At 46.7% G+C, this 27,302-nt stretch overlaps 1 protein-coding gene across 5 annotated transcripts; it reads left to right on the plus strand.

The window, feature by feature from the left end:
- The first annotated feature begins 11,365 nt into the window (after positions 1-11,365).
- On the plus strand, positions 11,366-25,140 carry XPA (XPA, DNA damage recognition and repair factor). Of its 5 annotated transcripts, none has more exons than XM_077345502.1 (7): positions 11,366-11,579; positions 15,850-16,010; positions 16,255-16,365; positions 20,055-20,160; positions 21,602-21,767; positions 22,956-23,073; positions 24,921-25,140. In XM_077345502.1, the coding sequence occupies exons 2-7, from the start codon at positions 15,872-15,874 to the stop codon at positions 25,067-25,069; spliced, it is 789 nt and encodes a 262-aa protein (XP_077201617.1). In that variant the 5' UTR covers positions 11,366-11,579; positions 15,850-15,871; the 3' UTR covers positions 25,070-25,140. The 5 variants fall into 5 exon arrangements, with proteins under 5 accessions (XP_077201617.1, XP_077201615.1, XP_077201614.1 ...); XM_077345500.1 differs by lacking the exons at positions 11,366-11,579; positions 22,956-23,073 and adding exons at positions 11,586-12,072; positions 22,735-22,955; XM_077345499.1 differs by lacking the exon at positions 11,366-11,579 and adding an exon at positions 11,586-12,072.
- Positions 25,141-27,302: the final 2,162 nt, after the last annotated feature.

Raw genomic sequence — 27,302 nt, forward strand, 5'->3', positions numbered from 1 at the left:
TATTCTTGAATACTTTTCTCATAATGGCATCAACTGCGATGTTAAATATTAGGGGAGAGGTAACATCTCCTTAGTGCACTCCAGTCTGGATGGTGAACTCCTCTGATAACTCATTTTGAATTTACATTAGGCTTGTTGAACCATCAAATGCTGTTTGGAGGAATGTGATTATTTGGGGGGGGGCACATTTTCACTTTCTAGAACCTTCCAGAGAGAAGGCCAGTGGACACAGTCAAAAGCAGATTTGAAGTCAATAAAAACAATGATAGTTCTCTTTCCGCACCTAATTTTTTCCTCTGCTAGTTGACGGATGAACATTTGATCAATACAGCCCCAATGTGGCCTAAATCCTGCTTGCTCTTCTCTACTAGTCTGTTCACGATGTTCCCGTAGCCTTGATTGTATGATCTGCACAAATGCTTTGCTAATAACTGACAAGAGGCTGATGCCACAGTGACTCTTACATTCTCAGTTGTCACCTTTCTTCAGGATTGGCACTATGATGGCTTTCTTCCGTGTTGATGGAATGCATTCTGAGCGCCATACGAGTGTTAAGAGGGTGTGGAGCTAAAGAAGCAGAATGTCTTTCCCAACTTTAATCATTTCAGCAGGAACTTGGTCTGCTCTAGGTGCCTTTCCATTCTTCAGTGATTTTATTGCATTTTTTAGTTCTCTAATAGTTGGCTCACTGCTGATGAATATATTTTCTGGCAAGTCAATAAGTGGTGGTTCTGGTGGTGGTCCCTGGGGTGCATCATGGTTGTATAGCTGGTTACGGCCCCATCTACGTCACAGGGTGTTTATTGTGGGGAGAGGAAGGGAAAGGTGTTTGTAAGCCGCTTTGGGGTTCCTTCAAGTAGTTAAAAGCAGGGTATAAAAAACCAGCTCATCTTCTACAACAAGTTAGAAAATTGTACAGGGCCTTAGTTCATAACTACTGAGGGTGTCATTCAATCCAATAGGGAGAAAGAGAAAAATCATCTTTGAGCTGGAAAACAATGGGCTGCATCCAGCCATGTTTTCTGCCGATTAAAAAGGGGAAACGGGTCCCCTTTGACTGCAAAGAAAGGTTTTTATGGGGAGGGGGATTATGGGACCTGCATGGACAAAAGTCGCGGGAAGGGAGTAAGGATCTGAACTCAACAAGACTGAACAAAAACAGCTGGCGGGATCCAAACCATTGTTATCAAAAGGTGGGGAAGTCTGGATCTTCTCAGTTTCAGTGCCTGTGTGGCATTTTGTTACCATGCCCAAAGATTCTGTGTGCAGGGAGCCTGAAAGGTGATTCTTTGGCAGCAGCAGGAGGATTGACTAGTAAATCACAGCTTTTCACTTCCTGGATTACGAGTTGACAACAAAGCATGGCGTGAGTGCTGTGTCGGTAAAACAGCATGAATGGATCCAATTGTGTGCAAGTCAGAGAGAAAGAGTGGGTTCTGACGCTTGCTGGGCACAGCCGCCTGCCATGTTCTTGTTCAGAGATGTTTAAGCACCTCCTGGATACATGCAAAGTGATCATGCCGGGACATAAAATCCTGTTGAATAACGGTAATGAAGACGGCCACAAAAGTATTCTTTTTGGAAAAAAAAAAAAACAGACATCTTCACATCCTGTCATATCGTTCTGTCGTCTTCAGCGATAATGGCAAAACCAACAATCTTACATTAAGATTACCTGTCGGGGAACAGAGCCAGGTTTCCCTCTTTTTTTTGTTGTCGTCGTTCTTTACACTTCATTTCTACTCGCATACCTGTGCTTTTCAGGTCTGGGGCAGCAGCTTTCAACACTTCCCACGTTTCCTTAATTGCCAATCAATCAGCCAAAATCGTAGACAATCGCTGGGCTAAGATTAAAGAAGCAGAAAGACAGCATCAACTACTGAAAAGTGTCGTCGTTCCTCCCCACCTCCCACCCCTGCCAGGTGGTAAGTGACTTAGAAAAATCTTCATCTAAACATAATTGAGTAGAGTAGGATGTCTCCATTCTGTCGAGAGAAAAAACTGGGATTTTGGTGCACAATGTGAGCTGTAAGCCAATTGCAGGTGACATTGCCAACTGAGCGCCCCTCCCCAGCACGTCTAAGCTGCTCCACTCCTCTGCCTCTGACAGGAGCAATCCAGCTTGTCATGCACAGAGACGAGCATTGACACCTGCTTATGCTTGGATGCCAAACGATGAGGCTTACCAAGCCTGGGTTGGGATATTCATGGAGATCTGGGGGGGGGGGGGTAGAGCCTAGAAGGATGGAGTTTGTGGAAGGGGGGGGCATCAGAGGACTAGAATGCCACAGAGTGCACCTTCCAAAGTAGTTGTTGTCTCCAGGGGAACCGTTCTCTGTACACTGGAGATCTGTCGTGATTCCAGATGATCTTCATGTTCCCACTTGGAAACTGCCAACCCTACATATTAATGTTTTACACAGTAACAATAGGTTGGAAAATTGGCATCCTTACATATTGGGTCTAAAAACAAGAAGAAAATCCTCCCTCCCCCAAAATATTAGTTCTCTGATCAAAGTGGTGGATGCAGCCGTGAAACCAAATGGCGAATAACACTGGGCCGGAACGCAATGTTAGGTGTGAACCGAATATGGAAGAGTAAGGATATCAGCCTTAATACAAAGTGCCGGCTAGTCAACGCAGTTGTCTTCCCCATAACAACCTATGGATGCGAAAGCTGGACCCTGAAGAAGGAAGGCAGGAGGAGAATAGATGCCTTCGAATTATGGTGTTGGAGACAAATGCTGCAAATTCTATGGACAGCCAAAGTTATCAACAAGATAGTTTTAGAGAGGAGCAAACCAACTATGTCATTAGAAGGGAAGATATTACGGCTAAAGCTCACTTACTTTGGACACATAATGCGATCAAACTCGCTAGAAAAATCTTTAATGCTCGGCATGGTCAGCAGCAAAAGGAAACATGGCCGCCAAAGGATCCGCTGGCTCAACACGATCAAAGCTGATGTAGGGATGACCATGAACCAACTAAAAGAAGCAGTCAGAGACACGGCCGCATGATGAAGACTTTCCTATAGAATTGTCGAGGGCTGGACACGACTGAACGGATGACATCATCATCATCATCATCATCATCATCATCATTCCTGGTCTGTGTCTCTGTGTTGGGTAAAGTACCATCTAGTCTTCACCAGTTTATTGCAACCCCAGCAAGGTGTATTCAAGGTGACAGAGAAACATGGATGGTTTGCCATTGCCTTCCTCGAGAGTCTTCCTTGGTGGTCTCTCATTCAAGTACTGATCCTGCTTAGCTTCCAAGATCTGACAAGACTGGACTATACCATGCTGTCTTTTCCTATTTCTGGCATGCTATTCATCAAAAAGACAGGTGTGTGCAATTATGTGCAATTCCTAGAAAAATTAAAAATGTTATTATGTATGAAAATACATGTATTTATTTACTAATAACGTTAAAAATGCTACAGGCCTCAATGAGCCTCACTACCAAATCATGCCTAAAAATCACAAACAAGGACCAAATGGCCTAGACCAAATGCATTCTGGCACACAGTGGTCAGGCATACATTAACATACATAAATTGTAAAATACACAGGCTCCAGTCATATAGTACATATACTATCAAGTAATGAAAAGGATCCAGTAGACATTGGGAAGAAGAAAAAGAAGAGTTGGTTCTTATATGCGCTTTTCCCTACCCAAAAGATGCTCAAAGCGTCTTCCAATTGCCTTCCCTTTCCTCTCCCCACAACAGACACCCTGTGAGGGAGGTGAGGCCAGAAGAGCCCTGATATTACTGCTTGGTCAGAACAGTTTTATCAGTGTTTTGGCAAGCCCAACGGCACCCAGCTGGCTGCATGTGAGGAAGTGCAGAATCAAACCCGGCATGCCAGATAGGAAGTCCACACTCCTAAATACTGCACCAAAATGTCAATGCTTAGTCAGGAACCCAAAGGTTGAGCTGCAACAACAATGGTAAAAAATGTTTGCAAATATTTATTAAACAAAGTGCACTGATTCAATATATTTAAAACATAGTAAAAACAATATATAGTAAAAACAACTGCACATAGTAAAAACAACTGCACATGACAGAAAAGGGTAGACCAAACGTGATTCGACCCCGGGGGTCAGTAGGCAAATTATTGTGTGGAATGCTCTTTTGTACAAGATCAAAATCTAATGGCTTGTTGGGTGGCAAAGAAAAAATCTATTAGGTGTTGCTCCAACTAGTCTTTCAAAAATCAGATAATATTCTGTCATGTGCAGTTAGATATCTGCTGTTTTTACTATGTTTAAATATGTTGAATTAGTGCACTTTGTTTAATAAATATTTGTAAAGATTTTTTAATGTTGCAGCTCAAACTTTGGGTTCCTGACTTTCTGTTCAGGTTGGGTTTCAGTTTCCTTTTTTGTTTCTGCATTGAATGTTTAATCTAGTGCATGATAACATTGAATATATGACATATCAAAATTATGTTTAAATTTTGAATTTGATGTAAACTACTTATTGGTTCTTGCGAGTCCCTTGGACTGCAATGTGAACAAACCGGTCAGTCCTAGAGGAGATCAGCCCTGACTGCTCCTTAGAAGGCTAGATCCTGAAGATGAAACTCAAATACTTTGGCCACCTCATGAGAAGGAAGGACTCCCTGGAGAAGAGCCTAATGCTGGGAGCGATTGAGGGCAAAAGAAGAAGGGGACGACAGAGAACGAGGTGGCTGGATGGAGTAACTGAAGCAGTCGGTGCAAACTTAAATAGACTCCGGGGAATGGTAGAGGACAGGAAGGCCTGGAGGATCATTGTCCATGGGGTCGCGATGGGTCGGACAAGACTTCGCACCTAACAACAAGAACTTATTGGCTCTATACACTGTGACACAGGGTTTGAATTGTTTGGGTTTATGGGGTTGAATTTATGGGGTTAAATCCTTTCTCCTCTTTTTCTCTTCACATTTCAGGTAAACGAAAGTTTCAAAGGGTAGCCATGCTGGTCTGCAGGAGAATAGCTAGGGCCATTCCACACAACGGGCAATGTTACTAAGTCTGAGCGCTATTGAAAAGAGCTGCAATAAATAGCGGCAGGTCTCGGTAACGCACACAGCCATTTTTCGCGGGAAACAGGTTCTCCCACTAGCACTGTTCTCGTAACGCACTGAAATCGCAACAAAGGAGGCCATATTTTTCCACACTTCCTCCCGCCCCTGGCTGTCAATCAAACAGAACAGCCAATTAACTGTTGTGTTCATGCTTCCCTTTAAAAACTGTTTTTTAAAAACCCGAAAACACCTGTAGCAACGCATATTTGTTCATTTGATGTATCAGAAAGACCCTTTTCATTGGCGTGGGAGCTGGCACTTAATAGTTTCCACGCCCTTAAAGTAAAAAAAAATATCCCCCCGGTGCAATTTCTGGCCGAAATTACGGGCAGTGTCGAACAGGGGGCTGTATTGTGCTTGGAAACTTTACTTGTGGAGGGATTTCAGCCGAACAAGCATCGCTTATTCATTGCTTTTGCCAGTTTAAGGGGGGGAAATGGCGATTGTGATGCTGGAAGCTCGGGTGCAAGAGTTTAGGGAGGGACATGCTTGCTACCACTATACTGAGAACGCACATGTCTTTTTCGGATGTGTTGCAAGTTGTTCTCAAGAGTCTAGCAGGTTTTTTTAGGGGTTTTTTTAAAGCGCTACAGCAAAGTGATTTTTGCGGGAGTGTTGCAGGAGTGTTGCAGAGACTTCAGCAACATTAACGCTGTGCGGAATGGCTCCTAGGTTCAACTCCAGTATCGCTTTAGAGACCAACAAGGGGTCCTTCCCATCCTGAGTTCTTTCTTTGCCACAACCATCCCATCTTCTGAGATACAGGGACTCAGAGAGATTCAATCCTACTTGTCTCTGATGAAGAGAGGCTTGACACTTGATAGCTTATCCTCTGAAAATCTTGTTAGTCGACTCATGCCTAGCCATTCTGCAGAACAGCTGGAACAGTACTTATATGTCACTTGGGAGAGGAACATTCACAAAATATAGGTCCCTGCCCAGTGTGGGCTCACAGTCCAAATGCCAAACTAGATTTATTTAAATGTGTTTATTAATATGTCTGCCTGTCCACATTTAAATTGAGAGCGGAGGGCTTTTTCCTGGGGGTTCTCTAACAGAAAACACTGGTGAATGTCTGTTGACTTCACTCCCCTATGGCTTGAAGCATTTTTCTTCCAGTCTGGCTTACTTCTGGCATCAGAACCAGACAGGGAGAAAATGCTTCAAAGGATAGAGCTCTTCTCATCTTTGTTCGATTTTCTGTAACAAAACAGAAACAAAACCTGGTCCTTACGTTACACGTGAATGCAACTACATTCTTATGCATTCTTGGTTCCATTTAGTTTGACGGAATGGAGATTTTTCTTCAGACTTGTGGGATTCTCCTCCAGGTTTGCTGAAAAATCTGAGACTGTAAAAAGGAGTTTTTAAAAACCGTGACTCTGGGAAGCTTTCTCCTCTTATATCTTTCACCAAAACTGCCTTGTGAGAGGCATGCAGGAGCCTGGATGAGGAGGAGGGGGGCCTCTCCAGCTCCCAATAGGGTCACAGTGGTAGAGGTGAGTAGGCAGGTGAGCAGGTGGGGGAGTCTCCATCATCCCTGCCATTGCCAGGCCCAGGGAGAGGGACAGGAAGGCAGGCAGGTAGGTAGGTGGGGAGGACAATGGGAAAGGGAGGTCCAAGCTAATTCCCTCCTTATTTGGTGCGGGAAGGGTGGGGGAATGGTAAGCTATGCAGCTAGTAGTTGGCTCACCTGAGGGAGGAGAGGATGGGTCCCCTTATATCACAACATTTGAATATAAATGGACCTGCTTGCACAAAGCAATGTGACCGTTGATCCACAATGCTCATAGCGCCCTCTGCTGTCTGTTGTTAAGTTTGCATGCTTTTATGTGTCATTTGATTAGTCCTAATAAAAGATATTACGGGGATTGTGTTCTGGTTATTTGGATTTTCTTGTGGACGATCATGACTGCTAATAACATCTGTTATCCAGAGTGACTGTGCCTCTGGGTTTATAAAAAATACCCTAGAAGAATTAAGGTTGAAGGCATGAAAAGTTAAATTTTGCATATGGAGCAATGGTTTTCAAAGTGTGTGCTCAGGAACTAGGGTTGGGATATACCTGGAGTTTTTAGTAGTGGAAGGGGAGGGGAAAGGCCTCAGCAGGGTATAACACCATAGAGTCTAGGCAGTCATTTTTTCCAGGGGAACGGATCTGGAAATCAGTGGTAATACTGGGAGACTTGGAGGCTGGTAGCCCGATTGGGAATCATTGGATTTCCTGAAAACCTATCAGAAACAAAAATATATTGAGCAAAAGATTAGCTAAGATGGACTAACATTTGTCAGACCAGGATATCAAACCTGGGTTCAAATTCTCACTCTGCCATGAAGTTTGTGGGGTGATCTTGGGCCAGTCACTCTTGCTCAGTCAAATTTATCTCATACAGTTGCCAACTCTGGCTTGGAAATTTCTGGGGATTTGTGGCTGGGTCAGCAGATTAGAATAGAAACAATATTTCCACAGAGCATGTACTATAGTTATTGGAATTCTCCCAAAAGTTCAGGCTGGTCTGAGCGTTAATCAGTGCACCAGTAGATGGACAGATGGGTGGTGGGGGCATAAGTAGGTAGGTGGATAGATGTTAACTTTGGCCCCACCAAAAGCCCTACTCACAGGGTTGAGAAAATAAAATGCAAGTGAAGAAGCATGTACGGCATCTTAATTTCCTTGTTCAGTGGCTGGCATCCGTGGGGGTCTGGTGATCGCTCAGAATCACGATTGATAACAGAGATCAGTTCCTGAGCCATATGGAAGGGCGATATAGAAATCAAATGAATGAATGAATGAATGAATGAATGAATGAATGAATGAAACGGCTGCTTTGGTAGGCAGACTGTATGGCACTATACCCCACTGAAGTCCCTCCCTCTCCAAATGTCACAGTCTCCAAACTCCACCACCAATCCTCAAAGAATTTCCCAACCTGAAAATGTCAACCCTATCTTAAGGAAAGGCATGAAGGGGCATGCAGAAAGAAACAAGAAAGCAATTTGTATAGTTATTTTTAGGCCACTTTTCCACTCTAGGTTCCTTAGCGTGGTTACCAACAAGTTAGAGCATACCCAGTTGCATTAATGACATTATATTTTATAAAATTACACTAATTATGGAAAATCAATATCAAGCAGCATAAAACGGTTCAGAAATCACCCTAACAAAAGAACAATGGAATCAACCTCAATAACAGTGCAATCTTAGAAATATCTATTAAGAAATTAGTATCAAGATGTTCAGTGGTACATACTCTTAGGTAAGTTTGGACGGGAATTCACCCTAAGGGCCACATGAGGTTATTGGGGAGGGGGGGGGGGGAGATATAGATAGAAACCAGAAAGCAATTTTCAAAAGCTAGAATTCTTTTATTTTTCTAATAGACTTTTTGGCCTGGCTGGTCAAGGACTATTTTTTTTTATGTTTAAACTTCAGACAATACAATCAGTGTGCGTGGAGCCAGAGGGATATCTTGTTTTTACAGAAAACTGATTCAGTCTCAAAGCTGACCTTTGAGCCAAACTCTGAGTCCAGGCAATAGTTTTCTGGCTTCCATGATGAAAAAAGTTGAAGACTGATCATTGATCCCTTATCTAGCACTCTATGAAACCTGAACAAAATTGATGGAGATGACAGTTTGAAGGAGCTTGTAGGTATGACTTCCATGCACAGATGTCCACCCTTAGTTCTCTTTATAGTTGATTACTGGTTCCTTTGATAGGTGAACCCACTGGGAGCCACCATTGCAAAAGCATTGTGCTTGAAAGCAGATATGAGGAGATATTAAGTTTCCACCTTAGCATTGCAATTAATGCCTGACCCAAGCCACCCATCCTTTGAGTCTTCAGTTTCAATTTTATTGTTTCACTAGAAATCAAGCCCGCTGTATGCATAATACAGCAGGCACTAGGAGCTGTAGTGGCGGCACCCCCGCTCCCCTCCCCCCCAGGACCCCGACCTGGGGGAAGGAGCATGGTCCCTGCTCCTCTCCAAGGCTGTGGCAGCCCCGGAGGCTTCCCCCACCTGGCCGCCACCCAGGCGACACCGGGGCTTCAGGGCTGGCAAAGGGACAGCCCTGCCGTGTCTGCAATGCGGCAGGGCTGTCCCTTCCCCAGTCTCTAAATCCCCCCCACCTGCCTCCTAGGCGACACCGGGGCTTCAGGGCTGGCAAAGAGACAAGCCCGCCGCGGCTGATCCTTTGGCGGCCCCGAAGCTCCCCCCCCCCTGTCCACCTCCCGGCCGAGGCCCACAGGACAGGCTGGGCCGGCCGGCTGTCCGCCTATCTGTTGTGTCTGCGGCCAGGGAGTGGGCCCAGTCCGGGGCCAATTGGCCCCTTGGTGTCGGACTGACAAGCAGAGGGCCCAATCGGCAGGCGTTTTGCGCCTGCCGATTGGGCCCTCCACTTATCAGTCCAGGGCAAGGGGCCAATGGGCGCCCTTCCCCATCCAGCACTGGGCCTACCCCAAACCCTCTTACTGCTTTATTTATACCGCTCCCACAGAGCGGTTAAAGATAGCCCATAGCCATACATTCAAGAATGTTAAAAAGCAGTGAAACAGGAGCTTGCTACATCAACAACACAACAATCTTGGTCTTACATTATCAGGAATATGAATATTTCAAAATCCATTTTCTCATAAATGTATCCCCTTCTGCTTCATATTTTGGACAATAAAATATGGGCTAATGAATCAAGTTTTGCCATCTGGCAGTCACAATAGCATTGGTTTGAAGGTATTTCAAGAAAAACAACTCTTCACCGAAGCCGTTGGTAGTGAGTTGTTGTTAGCAATATATGTTGACTTTCCCACTCTATGGATCTCAAATTTGGTTCCTGGGTCCAATAAGACAACTTGAGAAACTTCAATCTATTTTTTTGTGTGCTAAATATTAACTCTGCCACCATTACACTTCTGATGTAGTGTGACTCAAACGGCCTTAAGGTGACCAGATGTTAACATTGGTAAAGTGGGGCACTATTGACTTGGGGGGGGGGGGGCTTCTTGATTAAAAATTTGGTCTATATGGAGCAACAAAAATGTTCATAGAATGCAAAAATAGTATTGTAATATATATATTTTAATTTCAACATAAGTACAATTTGCCAGGTGCCCCCAGATGTCCCTCCAAAAGTGGGACAATCTAGTCACCTTATTTTAAACATTTCAACACGGATAATGGAAGACCATAATAAGATATAACTTTTGACTGGTTAATGTTAACAGTACCTCAGTTCTTTCTGTGTCATCAGCTGCTGGTCAAGATGGCATGCCGATGTGGATGCTAAAATGAGGCATCTGGGATTATGTTAACTCAAAAAAGGACAATCACTACCCATACATAAATCATTGTGTGACGCACAGCGAGCCAGTCTCCGAGAGCAGGGGGCTATAAATCCATTAAATAAATAAATGTAAATATGATTGGATTGATCTGCAAAGAGATGCTAGGTAGAAATGCTCTCCATTTCACCTCAGAATTAAAGACTCCACGGAATTTGATCTGCTTCTGTACTTTATCAACAGTTCCTTTGAGTCTTCCTTTAAGTGATAATTGAATGGGGCTACAGATTCAGGCAGGTAGCCATGTTATTCTGAAGCAGTAGAACAAATTTGGAGTCCAGCAGCACCTGTGAGACCAACAAAATTTAATTCTGGGTAGAAGCTTTAGTGTGCATGCACACTTTTGGAGAAGGGTGTATCTCAAGAAGTGTGCATGCATACAAAAGCTTCTCCCAGAATTAAACTTTGCTGATCTTGTGGGATCCTAGAAAATAAGATTTAGTAGAACATTGAAGACAGCTTTAGTAGAATGTAGCTTCACCAAAGTTTACAGAGACTGGGAGGCCTGGGGCAGCCATTAGTTGTAAGCAGGGTCATGGAGGTTGCTTGATCCTTTGGATTAAGGGGTGGATGGGCTGGATTTTACAAAGAACATGGCTTCTCAGTCTCGTAGATGTCACTGGACTCAAACTTTGTTCTGAATGGGGTTACTTCTGCGTCAGCTAAGTAGGCTTGGGGACACGAAGCAGGTGTGTGTGTGTGTGTGTGTGTAAAGGTTTCTTTAAAAAGCCTTGTCCTGGGCAGGATTTGAAAAGTGCAAATCCCGCGCACATTCTAAACAGGCTCTTCAGTGTGAGGCGGAGACCCTCGGAGACCCGCGTCCTTCTGCGCAGGTTTGGCCGCAAGGACGACCCGAGGCCGCGACGGAAGGGCTCTGGGTTGCAGAAACGCGTTCAGCGCCTTCTGGGCTCAGGGGGAAGCTGAAGCAGCGCCCTCGCCACAACGACGCACGACCGACATTTTCTTCTTCCTCCTCCTCCTCTTCCCCGCAGCGCGTTCCCGGAGAGACAGCTGAGGGAGGAGAGAAGGAAAGGTCGGGAGCGCGCGTCCCCGCGCAGTCCCGTCACGCGCGTTCCCGGACTCGCGCCTCACCATAGGGCCGGGGCCTCGCCGAGGCGCATGCGCGCAAGGCTCGGGGCAGGCGAGAGCGAGGGCGCTTGTGTAAGTTCCGCCGTGGCGTCCGGAGGGGCCGCGCGCTCCTGGGGTCGGAGCGCGTGGGCCGGGTTCGGTGCGGAAGGCGGCGGAGTTTGGACAGGGGTCTTGCCGAGGGGGTAGGGAGCTTGCAAAGCAGACGGAGCACAAGGCGGCCGCCGCTTGGTCTGCGCCTGCTCGAGGGATGCCCCTGGGATTGCAGCCCATCCCCAGACTGCAGAGAGCGGTGCCCCCCGGAGAACGGGGCAGGTTCTAGCATGCCCTTCCACAGGCTTAGAGGTGCCAGCCGCCAGGTGGGACCCGGAGATCCCCTGGAAGGACAGCGCATCGCCAGACGACAGATCCGCGCCCCTGAAGAAAATGGACGGGAAAATAGGGCGCTGTGCCCTACTGAGGTCTCCGCCCCAGCCCGGATCTGGCAGCCCTACCCTCTAGCCCCTGGCGGAAGCAAGACGGACTTCCCTCAGACTGTCACAAATGGTGCAATCCGTTGCAACCCTAGGTGGCTACCCGTTTCTGCTGCGTCAGGTGGCTGCCATGCTGGGTCCCCTTAGACCTGCTTTGTGCTTAAGGAATGCAAGATCTGATCGGCTGGAAAAGAAAAGGGTTTAATCCCGTTTGGCCTTGCTTGCTGCTAGTCCTGAGCAGAGTTACACCCTCTTAGAAGGGTGTAACTCAGCTTAGGATGTTTTGTTAGTTCACGTGGCAAGCGAGGCAGTGGCAATTATTGTTCCACATCACAGCAAACAGGAGAAGAGTCATAGAGATGATAAAGAAATCACATTTTCCAGATGAATATGGCTGTGGTGTTTTTTAATTGCAGCATAATCTTTTGTCGAGTCCCTTCACAAGATTTATGTACTGGGTTCTTGTTATGTGCAGTAGAGACACTCTTTTTCAGGATCTCTCACTTTATATTGTGTATTTTTAGGCCACTTTCCCACTCTAGGTTCCTTAGGGTGGTTACCAACAAGTTAGAGCATGCCCAGTTGCATTAATGACATTATACACTATCTTGGTGTCATGGTTAAGAGCATTGGTTTCTAATCTAGAGAGCCGGGTTCGATTCCCCACTCCCCCACATGCCACTAGCTGGGTGACCTTGAGCTAGTTACAAGTCCTGTTTAGAGCTGTTCTCAGAGCAATCCTGTCAGAGCTCTCTCAACCCTACCTACCTCACAGAGGTGTTGGGGAGAGGAAGGGAAAGGTGTTTGTAAGCTGTTTGAGATTCCTTCAGGTAGTGAAAAGCAGGGTATAAAAACCAACTCCTAATTATAGAAAATCAATTGAGAGTAGCACAAAACTGTTTTGATAGCTAACCTAACAAAAGGACAATGGAATGAACCTCAGTAACGGTGCAATATTAGAAATATCTGTTAAGAAGTATGTACCAGGATGGTCAATGTTGAGTACTCTTAGTTAAGTGTGGAAAGGATTTCACCCTAAGGGCCATATGAGGTTATGGAGGGGCGGGGCGGGGAGAGGTAGGCTGTAAATAAAATAAACAGCAGGGCCATGAAATCCGGACTGTGCAAGTGATATGCAATGGCGTGACACTCAAATGTGAAGGAGGTACAGGGGTCATTCACAAGAACAGAGACTGTTAAATGCAAATGTTCTTATTTTTGCCAAGCTGGTTAACACCAGTAATGACAGAAGGATTCCTGATGGAAAATTGGAATGATGTCCCCATTATTTACTCTGTACAGTGCTGTGGAAGGCTGCCAAGGCACCTGCAGACATCTTTCTCTGTACAAAGGTCAGCCTGAAACAACCTCCCTTTCTCTAATGGCAGGACACTTGGCAGAGGGAGACCAAAATGCTCATCCGGAAGGCAAGAATTGGGGTTTTTTTCTTTGCTGTTGTCCCATGAAGGCCTTTCAGTGATGGAACATTTGTGACTTCAAAACATCAGCGGTGGCCATTTGGTTTAAGTTTACGTAACAAAAATCTTCAACATGTAATGTGCAAAGCAGCTATCAAGTTAGGGGCGCTGTCTAGTGAAAAGGTAAACCTTTTCAAGTCCCACTGATTCCGGTGGTACAGCGAAGTGCACGATTAGGTATAAAACGGTTCAGCGCCAGCTGGATTGTGTCCGAGGTGTTTTCGTTGGTAAACAGAGAGCACGCAGCATTTGGGCCTGAGGGTTCTATAAGATGCAAAATATGTAGACCAGGCTTTCTCAATCAGGCTTTCGTGAAACTCTGGGGTTTCTCAAATGGGTGGCAGTTAATTTTTATTATCTGTTTAAAAAGTCAAAAATTTATCAGATGATACGACTATATATGGTCATATCGACCTGTTCTCCCCCCCCCATGGCCAATGATGGGCCTGGAAGGGGAGGGACCATGGGTGGGCGTGTCCACAGCTGTGTTTCCCTGCCAAATTCTGCACAGTCGCACCACTTCTGGGATTTCTGGAAACCTGAAAAATGTTTCACAGGTTGAGAGGGGCTGATGCAGACAGATCTGGGGTGACTAAATGCCACCTGTGTATGTTTCTATCACAAGGATAAACCCTGTTTGAAGTGAAATTTTGAAGTGAAAGTTTTTACATTTCTTGAGATCAGTATGTTTTGTGCTGTGAGAAATAGATGGTTCTTCTGTGTAACGAAAAAATAAATGGATCTGATTTTAAATATCAAAAGAAGAAGAGTTGGTTTTTGGATGCCGCTTTTCTCTACCAGGAGTCTCAAGGGAGCTTACAATCACCTTCCCTTTCCTCTCCCCACAGCAGACACCCTGTGAGGAAAGTGAGACTAAGGGAACTCTGAGAGAACTGCGACTGGCCCAAGATCACCCAGCTGGCTGCATGTGGGGGAGCGGGTAATCAAACCCAGCTTGCCAAATGGGAAGCTGCTGCTGCTCTTAACTACCACACCAGAAGGAGGCAGGTGTTGGGTTGACCTTTGCCTGCAGAGTACTTGCAAAGGCATCTGTTCGTGCTGATAGGCCGGCTACAAAACCTTTTCCATTCAAGCTTATGTCAAAACAATGGCATACTTGCCTTTCATGCATTCAGGGATTTGCCTCCTGCCAGGGCAGCCTGTAATAAATCACACCGCTTTTCTTTTAAGACCCTGACCACAAGGGCAGGTACGGCATAGATAATAAGAGAGATGCTCACCTGCAGAAGGATGCAGTGTTAGGTCAGCATTGGCATGTCTCTTTCAGGGTGATCTCTGGGGCCTTGATGTATTTTGCTCATTTTAGTCCCAATGACAAGTTATGGCCAGTGCCTTAAGAAGACAATGTTAAGTCTGGAGGGGGGGGGGGAGCTTGTGTAACTTCTGGCTATAGAATCCTAGAGTTGGAAAGAGCCATACAGGCCATCTAGTCCAACCCTCTGTTCAGTGCAGGATCAGGCTGAAGCAACCCTGAGAAGTATTTGTCCAGCCGATGTTTGAAGTCTGCCAGTGAGGAGGAGCTTACCACCTAGGCAGCCCATTCTACTGCTGAACCACTCTGACTATTATTCTCCTGATATCTAGCTGGTTCAATCCTACATGTAGTTTAAACTTGTTATTGCAGGTCCTATCCTCTGCTGCCCACAGGAACCTTTCCCTGCCCTCCTCCAAGTGACAACCTTTCAGATACTTAAAGAGAGCAATCATGTCCCCTCTCAACCTCCACTTCTGTAGGCTGAACATTCCCAAGGCCCTCAGCCTTTCCTCACAGGGATTGTTCCCCAGGCACTCTCATTCTCCTTGCTCTCCTCTGCTCCCTCTCAATTTTGTCTACCTCCTTTTTGAAGTGAGGCATCCAGAACTGCACACAGCACTCCAGGTGCAGTCTGTCCAATGTGGTATATAGTGGGACTATGACATCTTGAACTCTGGTGTTGGAGAAGACTCTTGCGAGTCCCTTGGACTGCAAGGCGAACAAACCGGTCAGTCCCAGAGGCGATCAGCCCTGACTGCTCCTTAGAAGGCCAGAACCTGAAGATGAAACTCAAATACTTTGGCCACCTCATGAGAAGGAAGGACTCCCTGGAGAAGAGCCTAATGCTGGGAGTGATTGAGGGCAAAAGAAGAAGGGGACGACAGAGAACGAGGTGGCTGGATGGAGTCACTGAAGCAGTAGGTGCAAACTTAAATGGACTCCGGGGGATGGTAGAGGACAGGAAGGCCTGGAGGATCATTGTCCATGGGGTCGCGATGGGTCGGACACGACTTCGCAACTAACAACAATAGCAACGTAACATCTTGCAAGTTTGATATATGCCTGGTTGGTTGCATTTCTAATGTATATATATATTTTCCCCCTTTTCACGTCTTTAGTGCTGTGTCCCTGTGTCTGGTCATGGAGGCCCAGTCCCCTGAGGGGGAAGCCCCCCAACTCTCTGCCGCGACGAGGGCGAAGATTGAACGGAATCGTCAGCGGGCTCTGATGCTGCGGCACGCCAGGCTGGCTACTCGGCCCTATCCGGCCACCGGCGAAGGTTGGCTTATGCACCATGGTACCCGGGGTTGGGGCCTGGCAGTTCAGGCGCAGTTTAGCCTGCAGCTGGCCCAAGAGGGAGACATGCTGAAGATAGAAAATAATTAGGGAAGGAGATGATGTAATGGTCAAAGTGGAAGTCTCATCTGCAAAGAGGTGTCAAGATTAATGCCATGTACTAATAGCTAAATGACTTTTAAATATGTGTGTGCCTGTGACAGTATTCACCATTTTTTCCCCCCCAGGCAGTTCTAAAGTTAAAGCACCTCCTAAAGTAACAGACACCGGGGGAGGATTCTTTCTGGAGGAGGAGGAGGAGGAAGAAGATGTGGCTGAGAAAATTGTTCACCTTCCAGGTAAGTGGTGATGATGCTGAAACGACGGCCTTTGCCGGCAAGTATTAAGTTTGCGAAAAATGGAACAAAAGGAGAATAGGACTGGAGGATAAACTGGCCATTATTTCTAGGGGAGCTATAAAAGAAATCTGGAATATTTATATAATAGATGGAAACTTTTTGTTTTGTGGTTGTGTGGGGGTTATTTCTTCCCTGCAAGCAAGAGCATCTACAAAATGTGACACCAGCCGTTTTCAGGCTTTTGACTGTGGAGTAACCCCTGAGATATTCTGCAGGCTTCGAGTCCCCTCACCCCAGAAGTGTACTAGCTGGCCATGCCTCCCTGCCACGCACACAGAAGACACATGTTTACAGTGTGTGTGGCATCACTAAAAAAAAAAGCTTGTTAAATAAGATGTTAGTTTCATTTTTGTGTATGCAGAACCTTGCCTGAGCAAAAGAAAGAGGCATAAATAAGCTATCATAAAGCCCACCATACAAAGCAGCAGTTCTCCCCGGGGGAAATGATCTCTGTGATTTGGAGATCACTTGTAACTTTGAGAGATCTCCAGGCACCGCCGGGGGTTGGCAATCCTAGCAAGACCTGAGAATCTTTTTCCCCAGGGTCAGAAATGGCTTGCCAGGGCAAGGGGAAACCTGGGAAGAAAGGAATCGTTGAGCAGGATGTGCAGAGTCATTGCACTGGATCCAGATGTAGAAACTTTGATCTAGGGATGCCAGCCTATAGATGGGACCTGGGGATCCCCCGGAATTATAGCTCATCTCCAGTCTACAGAGATTTGTTTCCCTGAAAAAAATGGCTGCTTTGGAGGGTAGATTCTGTGGGATTGGACACAGTCCTTTCCTGCTTGACTGAATCCTTTCCTTGCAAAGCCCTCTTCAGGCCATCTCCTGCCAGCAGAGCTCTGAAAGGGGAAAATGGGAGGAGCCAAGGGCGGAAGTGCAGCAGATCCAGGTCTTCCCTCCCATTCCTTTTCCATTTTGAGTGAATTCATCAAGGCATTGCAGAACAGACAGATGAACAGAAAGCCACTTGGCTTACTTATTTTTAAATATATATATTCCAAAAAAATTAAATCCCCCCTGGAGTAACCCTGGCCAGGAATGGCTGTGTTACACCCAAGCAACCTTTACTAGCCTCCTGCTGGTTAGGAGCGGCAGCCTGTAATCTGGAAGAGCCAGGTTTGATTCCCCAACCCTCCACATGTAGCCAGCTGGGTGACCTCAGGCCAGTCAGTTCTCTTAGAGCTGTTCTTGCAGAGCAGTTGTTTCAGAGCTCACTCAGCCCCACCTCGCTCACAGTGTGTTTGTTGTGGGGAGAGGAAAGGTCTTTATAAATCAGGGTATATAAAATCAGCTCTTCTTCTTTTAACTGGAGATATTGGGGTTTGAACCTGGGCCCTTCCGCATGCAAAGCAGAGGCTCTTCCACGGAGCTAAGCGGCCCATCGTGAGCTCTTCCTGCCATAGCATCAGTCTGCATGTGCGTTGCTGTCTACCCCAGGAAAGAGCTTGTCTTTGCATTCATGGTGCTGATAGGTTGGGAGTGAAAAGTGCTTCCTACTCCATCATGCAGTTAATAGCCCTTCTCCTTAGCCACAGACCAAAAAAAAATATGCTGCCTCGAGGATGACGGATTCAGGCATCTGGAGATGGCAGCCGCAGTAGGCAGGACCTGAGTCACCTGAGAGAAGGTAGGCTGCCTGGAGAAAGGATGAAATGAAGGCGCAGGGGAGAAGAGCGCGGTTCTTGGTGGTTTGTTTCTGTAGGTACTTTGAGTCCTGGCAAAAGGGGGTTTAGATTAACGGCCAGGCAGTGCTGTCCTAAGCGGAGTTACACTCTTCAAAGCGGTTAACGGTGGCGGCTTCTCACCTGGCAAGCTGGGCTTGATTTCCTGCTCCTCCACGTGCAGCCCTGGTAGCGCTGTTCTCACAGAGCACTCCTGTCAGAGCTCTCTCGGCCTCACCTCCCTCACATGGAGTCTGTTGGGGGGAGCGGAAGGGAAAGCATCTGAAAGCCGCTTTGAGATTCCTTCAGGTAGAGAAAAGCGGGGTGTAAAACCCAACTCCTCTTGATTTCATTGTGCTTAGAATGGTGTAACTCTGTTTAAGGGTTGGTTGCTTTTGGTCTCATTTTGTTCCCCCCCCCACACACACACACACAATTTTTATTTTCAATATAAGCAGTCTTTTTATAGCTTCTTCTGTCTATATCCAGTCCGTATTTATATTTTCTCCCCAAAGTCCAAGCAAAAGGAATCAACAAACGATTCTTTCCTTATTTATTACTGTGTCAGGAGGTGCCTGACAGGTCTTTTAGCAGTGGCTTGCAATACGGTGCGTTAAACTGTTTGGCTTCTTAGGAGAGAATTGGTGTTGTGTAGTGCTGTCCTGCAGGCAGTTCCCATGTGCAAGCTCCATTAAAATTTCACCGATGCGCACACAAGAGAACATAATGATTAGTGACAACTGTGCTCTTGAGCACTTCAAAAGTAAAGTGGAACCAATGCATTTTTTTTCCTTGTGGTAAAAATGACACATACGGTATTAGCGTTTGTTAAGAACTTTTAAAACAGTGGTTCTCAACCTGGGGGTCGAACAACCCTTTCACAGGGGTCGCGGCAGGGCAAGCAGCTTGGCCGGGGGGGGGGGCATCCACACAACAGCCTTGCGGGGTGGATCAAGATAGAGCATTCGTCTGTCCGGCGCAGCAGAAAAGAGCAAGATCGGCATGGTGGGACAAGAGGCATGACTGAACTGAAAAACCACGAAAAAAACCCAATTTCTATACAATCCTGAACAATGGATCTTCATGCCATTGGTCAGTTTCTGTTTAATTTCTGTGAAAGCACACTTGCATAATTTTATGGTTGGGGCTCACCACAACATGAGGAACTGTATTAAAGGGTCATGGCATTAGGAAGGTTGAGAACTACTGTTTTAAAAAATAAAGATTAATTTTAAAATGAGGATCTGTAGATTGTAAAGCCAAAGGAAAACTTGGGGGAGCTTCCCTATAACTGGAAAGCTTTCTGGGTGACCTCAGACCAGGCTGTCCCCTTAACCTACCTCACAGGGTTGTGGTGAAGGCAGTGCGGAGTTCAGCAATGTAAGAAGATTTCGGCCCCCATTGGGGAGCAAAATGGTGTATAGAGGAAGCAGATAAATAATTGAGCGGTGGGTTGTGCAATTATGCATCACCTACCGATGAAACTGCCTGATACCGAGTCAGAGTCTTGGTCCATTGAAGTCCATATTGTCTACACAGACTGGAAACAGCTCTCCAGGGTCTCAAGCAGAGGTCTTTCCCATCCCCTACTACTCGGTCCTTAACTGGAGAAGCCAAGGATTGAACCTGGGACCTTCTGCATTGCATGCTCTACCACTTAGCCACAGTCTCTCCCACATGGAACTGCCCTATCACTCTGAAGATGAGCCATCTGCCCTACTCAGATTTCCATTTAAATTTTGCTATAAATTTTGTGTGTGTGGCTGAATGCAGATGTACTTGAATGCAAGGGTGGCCAAACTGTGGCTCTCCAGATGTCCATAGACTATGATTACAATTTTGCTGGCAGGGGCTCATGGGAATTGTAATCCATGGACATCTGGAGATGCAGTTTGGCCACCCCTGATGGAGGGTATCTGAATGTTCTGTTAAGGACATCCATTGTTTCTTTGTTTCTCACAGGGCCTGTATTAGAATGTGACTATCTTATCTGTGAAGAATGTGGGAAAGAATTCATGGACTCCTACCTCATGAGCAACTTTGACCTAGCAACCTGTGATAATTGCAGGTATAAAGAAATGTGTTCAGTTTATTAAATGCTAACCAAGTTCCTAACACTATGGGGTGAGGTTGAGGAGGGGACAGGGCTTGGTGTCTTGATTTCCCATCCTTTATGTTCTAAAATGTACTCTCAGCTCTGTGTAGAAAATAAGCATTCCTTTATAAGGTCAAGGTCAGGGGAGTCTGATGAAAATGGTGTAATCGAACAGAATGAGGAATGCTGCAGTCACGTATCTCACGTAGCAGATGATTTTGCTGAGCAGAACAGCTGGGTTCATTTTCATCCTGAACATTAGTTGATGTCTTGCTACTCCTCCAAACTAATTAAATAGATCCTTGGGCTTCTACCCTACCAATCCCAAGAAACCTGAAGGTTACTACATGCTTAACTGCAGATATAATTTTTTAAAAAGAATCTAGAGATTGCAGAGTTTAATTTTTTGGCCCAGGCCTGGTGGAATGCTCTGCCAAACAAGATCAGAGCGCTGTGGGACCTTAAGACAGGTTTTGCAGGACTTGTAAGACGGAATCGTTCTGCTGGGCCTATGATGGAGGCCTGAAGTAACACCTAAATCTGCTGCCCCTCTTTCTTTCCCTGCCAAACCATACCCCCAGGGAGGGTTGTGTTATTATGACTCCCCCTTTCTCATACAATAAACAAATAATCATGGGGAACATTAGTATTCTAATTCTGTGATGTTTTAAATCTGAACTTTAATCAATTGAGATTTGTATTTTGCTTAGAATTTCACCTGTTGTGATCCACCCTGAGTCCATAGCAGGCTTTCTCCACCAGGGTTTTGTGAAGCCCTGGGGTTTTTGACAGCCCTGGAAGGGTTTCCCATATGGGTAGGAGTTAATTTTGTATATATGGGTGACATGACCATATATCCTTCCCAAATAAAACAGCCAATGATGGGCCTGTAGGGGATGGGGAGGAGGCGGGCCCTGGATGGGGCATGTACACAGCTCTGCTTCCCAACTATATTCTGCACCATTTCTGGGGTTTCTTGAAGCCTGAAGAATGTTTCAAGTGTTTCTCAATGGTAAAAATGTTGAGAAAGGCTGGTCTACAGAGGGTGGATTAGAAGTTCAAAAATAGATAACTGCAGTTTGCAAGTACTTAAAGGCACTGAAGGCTCCTGAGGACGTACTTGTGGAATATTGTAGTTTAGAAAGCTGTCTAAGGATCCCGGTCTTCTAGGTACATCTTCATAATGATTTCTGTTGCATTTTTTATTCTACAGATACTGTGCTTAGCTTTGTTGGGATTGTTCCCAGTATCGTGGGTGAAAAGCCACAATGGGGAGCGATTTGTAAATTAACACTCCAGGGCAGACTCACAAATCCCTAACTACTGGGGGTTAAATTCCTTGGGGGGAATAGACATTGTGGGAGGAAAAAAAGATCAAGGATTTACTGTTTCCGTGACTGAAATCTCATTTCAGAGATGCTGAAGATAAGCATAAGCTCATCACCAGAACTGAAGCGAAGCAAGCATACCTTCTAAAAGACTGCGATTTAGACAAGCGAGAACCAGTGCTCAAGTTTATTTTGAAGAAGAACCCTCACAACCCCCGGTGGGGTGACATGAAACTATATTTAAAACTGCAGGTACCGGAGCTTGCCAAAAAACTCCCCGCCCCTCGGCACCCTTTGCATTCTGCGTACAACCACTGTTTTATCTGTAGTGTAACATTTGCACTCTTAGGTTAGCATTTGCTTTAATAGAAACCAGACACAAAATGTGACGGTATGATAATTAATGACATTCGCTTACAATTCTTAAAGAATTTATTGGTTGCAGTAATGCAGGGGTCCTCAGTGTGGCGCCACTGACCACCATGGACCACTGTTTTGTTAACGAGAGCAAGAGGTGACCACCTCAGACTGCCTTGGTGGTCTCCCATCCAAGTCTTAACCAGGGCCAACCCTGCTTAGCAGATGGGATCAGGATAGGGTGGGCCATCCAGATCAGAGTAGCAAAGTTACCAGAATACCAAATGCAGGAGGAGAGTGAAGTGTAAAACGGGGGTCATCAACCCACGGTCTGTGTCCCAGTACTGAGCCGTCAGTGGCCGCACCTGCCTCTCCCCCCCCTCCCCGCGGCGAGAAGCTCGCCAGGCCGTGTTAACACCCCGTTGGCGAAACGCACATGCGCAGCAACTCTGCGCATGTACGTTTGCATGCAACTACAGCGCGTGCGCGGTGCCCGGGCCGCCGGCTCTCTCCCACCCCAGAGGCGGTCCTCAACTGCAAAAAGGTTGGGGACCGCTGGTGTAACAGGCAGCATGATGTAGCAGTTAAAGAGTGGCAGATTGTAATCTGGAGAGCCGGGTTTGATTCCTCACTCCTCCACATGCATCCAGTTGGGTGACCTTGGGCTAGTCACAGTTCTCTCAGAGCTCCCTGAGCAACTCGCTTAGAGCTTTCAGCTCCACCTACTTCACAGGGTGTCTGATGTGGGGAGAGGAAGGGAAATATGTTTGTAAGCCACTTGGGGGGTAGTAAAAAGCAAGGTCTTCTCTCTTCTAAAAAGACTGAGCGCATCTGTCTGGTCTTTGTTTCCTGTTTGTTAAAGCAACTTTTTATAGAATTGGAAGGAACAAGAACGTTTGCATCACCCACGCAGCACCCTAATGATCAACTCTCTCGGTTCAGACCGCATTACTTCCTACCACGACCAGTTATTATGGTCTCAGTAATGAGGCTACAAAAGAGAAGATCACAGAGAAAGTCCTTGACAGACGTTTGAAAAAACCTTTTTTGCAGCTGAAACTGTCTGGCTGTGTCATTCTGCAGGTAACAAAGCGCGCTCTTGAAATCTGGGGTAGCGAAGAGGCGTTAGAAGAAGCCAAGGAAAGCCGCCAAGACAGCCGAGAGAAAATGAAGCAGAAAAAGTTTGACAAAAAAGTTAAAGGTAGAGGATCAGTGGTTGTGTCTCCCAGTAAAAGATGACGCTCACATATTAGCGCAATGCTTGATTTCCTAACAGGCTGACCCATGTCTTACAAAGCAACCAGTGTTTTAAAAAGCATCACATTTTTGACAAGTTTCATTAGTCATATATTTTCTGCTAATGGCTCTTAATTTACTGACTGGCATCCAAGCACATTAAAATGGACAGCCCCTAATTGCTGTTAGAAGGTTTTTCTTTGGCAATCCCCCCCCCCCCCCATGCACACACTAGGGCAGCCGTCTCCAACCTTTTTATGGTTGAGGACCGCCTCCAGGGGAGGGGAAGAGCCGGTGGCCCGGGCGCCGTGCATGTGCGTTAGCGCCCCCTGGTGGTGAAAACGTGCATGCGCGGCAGTTCTGCGCATGCATGTTTTCACAATCGGGGTGCTAACGCACATGCACATTTGTGTCCGCCGGTGTGCCAGCGGCCGCTCCTGCCTCTTCCCCACCCCTCGCAGCAAGAAGCTAGCCGGGCCGCGAGTGAAGCGGCCACTTCTCGCTGCGGGGGGTATAATTATGCTATTCCTATGGGTCTCCTGTCCCCTAGGAACAAAATGTCAAAGGGAATTAGAATCACCATTCCTTCAACCATGTGGTTAAATCCAGGCCACCGTATCGGTTACTTACAGATAACCAGTACCGATATAGGGCAGCCAGCCTTACTTAACCTTTTTACTGTTTGGAAACCCCTGAAATATTCTTCAGGCTTTGAGAAGCCCCAGAGGTGGAGCGATCATTCAGAACACGGTTCGGAAGGATAGCTGTGCATGTGCCCATCTGGGGCCCTTCCCAGCCCCCCCCCCCGCCCCCCGCCGACCCATCATCGGCCATTTGGGGAGGAGTGGGTGGGTCAAAATGACAATATATGATCATAATATACGATCATTCGGGGAACCCTTGCAGGGCCATCAAGAAACCCCTGGGTTTCACAAAACCCTTGTTGAAAAAGCCTGATATAAGGTATCACTAGTCCTAACACCTTCTGGCAGAGAGTAAATAGTGGTGTAGTGGTTAGGAGTGCGGAGTTCTAATCCGACGAGCCGGGTTCGATTCCCCGTTTTCTCACATGCAGCCAGCTGGGTGACCTTGGGATCGCCACGGCACTGATAAAGCTGTTCTGACCGGGCAGTGATATCAGGGCTCTCTCAGCCTCACCCACCCCACAGGGTGTCTGTTGTGGGGAGAGGAAAGGGAAGGCGACTGTAAGCTGCTTTGAGACTCCTTCTGGTAGAGAAAAGCGGCATATAAGAACCAACTTTTCTTCTTCAGTAATATCGGGGCTCTCTCAGCCTCACCCACCTCACAGGTTGTCTGTTGTGGGGAGAGGAAAGGGAAGGCTGCTTTGAGCCTCCATCAGGTAGAGAAAAGTGGCATATAACAACCAACTCTTCTTCTAAATCTTCAGGTAGTTTTACATGGGAGGCAAACCAAAATGAATTACTGGCATTCATTTACATTTTAGAAATCAGGGGTAGTCAAACCTGTGGTCCTCCAGAGGTTCGTGGACTACAACTCCCATGAGCCCCTGCCAGCAAATGCTGGCAGGGGCTCATGAGAATTGTAGTCCATGAGCGTCTGGAGGACTACAGGTTTGACTACCCCCGTTTTAGCTGACAGGGCCTCTAGGAGTGTTTGGGACTATGCAGGTGAGTGGTTCTCATCCTGTTCTCTGACTGCACATGCCCACTCTGAGAAGCAACCAAGGGTGCTCAGCTCCCAAGGGTGTTTCTGAAACAGCAGGCCATCTCAGGGCAGAACTTGGACCTGTTTGCCTTCTAGCCAGTGAAAAGATCCTTTGCTTTCCACTAGAGCTGCGTCGAGCCGTAAGGAGCAGCGTTTGGAAGAAAGACACCAGCGTCCACCAGCATGAATATGGAGCGGAAGAAATGGTAGAAGAGGACTTGTACAAAAAGACCTGCATCACCTGTGGTTACGAATTAACGTTTGAAAAGATGTAAATAGATTTGCTTCGATAGAAAAATGCACTTTTTTTGTAACGCCTCTAAAGTAAAAAGCATCACTTTGTTAATCTTTGCTGTGTTTTTCTGACTAAATGATGTTGAATGGGTGGTCTATTCTCTAGCAGCTATTCAGCAGGGCCCAAATTACAAATGATCAAGTATTGGAGAAAAGGAAGGATGCGTCTTCTCAGTACAGAGCTCTTTTGCTTGCAACAATTCCTGTGTTTACTTCAGGAGCCTTATGGGAGGGTGGTTAAAAGGTAAAGGTATCCCCTGTGCAAGAACTGGGTCATGTCTGACCCTTGGGGTGACGCCCTCCAGCGTTTTCATGGCAGACTCAATACGGGGTGGTTTGCCAGTGCCTTCCCCAGTCATTACCATTTACACCCCCCAGCAAGCTGTGTACTCATTTTACCGACCTCGGAAGGATGGAAGGCTGGGTCAACCTTGAGCCGGCTGCTGGGATCGAACTTCCAGCCTCATGGACAGACAGCTTCAGACTGCATTTCTGCTGCCTTACCACTCTGCGCCACAAGAGGGTGGTATAGAAATATAAATGAGAGGAAGGAGACTGGTGGATGCTACTCTGTTAAATAGTGGTTGCTGGCCACGTAACTCTGTTCACATGTACATGCAGATATTTGGAGCTGGGTGAGTCACAACCATGAAGAGCTACGCTATCGAACAACAGGAGGCAAAGGGCTCCAGGAATACTGGTCACCCTGTTAGTTCTCTTCAGTTCTGCGAAGGCTCAAGAGGGTGGCAGGTTAGCGTGGATAAGCGATAGGGTTGTAAGTGTCCTGCATAGTGCAGGGGGTTGGACTAGATGACCCAGGAGGTCCCTTCCAACTCTATGACTCAATGGAGCTTTTGTGGTGCCCGTTGAGAGCCCTGATTACAGCCATGGCAATTTGCAAGGAAAGTTACTTTAGTTCTGTTACCTGCACGGATAGAGCCGCTTCCTGAATGTGACAGTATTTTTTAAGTTTTTTATCCTCACTTGATTGATGCAGCGGTTTTTGGAGCATATAGAAGCAACATTTCCAAGGTTTCTCACACCATCTTTCTATATTCTTGAGAATCCTTCATGGCAGGGCTTAGGGGTCACGAACACACTGAAACAAGCAGCAGTTTATTTGATACAACAGTTCTCTTCCTCAGACAGGGGGTGACCACTGGTGCCTGGGTCTGCTCAGAAGCAGCATTCATTCCTGCTCACCCCCGCTCCCCGGTGGCTCATTCCTCCCCTAGGCAGTGAAGGTGCTGACTTTAAAAACCACCCATCTCTGCCTCTCCCTTTCCCATCTTTCCAAGGGTAAATAAAGGTCCAGGAGAATGAACTGCAGTTCTGGCCTTTGGCTCAGCTTACCCATGAGGCCTGTAAAACAGAAAAGCTTCCTTGTGTGGGATTTCATGAAGGCTTAGGGTAGGGTTTCCCGAATGGGTGGGAGTTAATTATATATATACTAGGGGCCAAGCCTGTTGCATTCAGGAATACAATGGGCGCTAGATTGGGGTGGGATGGGAGAACTCTGCAGATGGCCTCCCCCTCTCCCCAGGACCGGGAAAGGCTGCAGGCAGCTGTTGGGAAACTCACTGGCAGGGGTGGCTCTCATGCGGCAGGGATCTGCAGCCTCCAAGCCTCAGTGGGAAGTAGAACGAGGAGGGGGTGGTCAGGGGTGGGGGATGGAAGGCGATTGGCTGGCCGGTGAACAGACAGGCATGCCAGTTGGAGGAGGAGGCACTTGGGCGGGACAGCTGCCCTGCGCTGAGTGGCCCTTAAGCCATGAGGCCAGCTCCTCCACTTAGGCCTTACCAGAAATGTATTATTATTATTATGTGGCACATATATTTTTTTAATTTGTTAAACATTGTGTGAAATAACTATATATGGTCATGTCAACCCGCCCCACCTTCCCAAAATGGCCAATGGCGGGCCTCAAGAGGGTGGGAAGGGGAAGGGCCGAGTGGGTGTGTTCACAGCTCTGCTTCCCATCCATATTCTGCACAATTGCGCCACTTCTGGGGTTTCTTGAAGCCAGAAAAATGTTTCCGGGGTTTCTCAGTGGTTTCTCCGTGGTAAAAAAGTTGGGAAAGGCTGGCCTAGGGCCTTATTTAAACTGTGTCGCAGCTCGTCTAAAACACATGTAATAGTTTGCTAACCAACCTATTTTGCACAGGTTGTAACATATGCTTGAAACTCGGAATGCAGGCAAACTGAAACTGCTGA

This window comes from Paroedura picta, chromosome 7 (genome assembly GCF_049243985.1).
Source record: "Paroedura picta isolate Pp20150507F chromosome 7, Ppicta_v3.0, whole genome shotgun sequence".
NCBI classification, from domain to species: Eukaryota; Metazoa; Chordata; class Lepidosauria; order Squamata; family Gekkonidae; genus Paroedura; species Paroedura picta.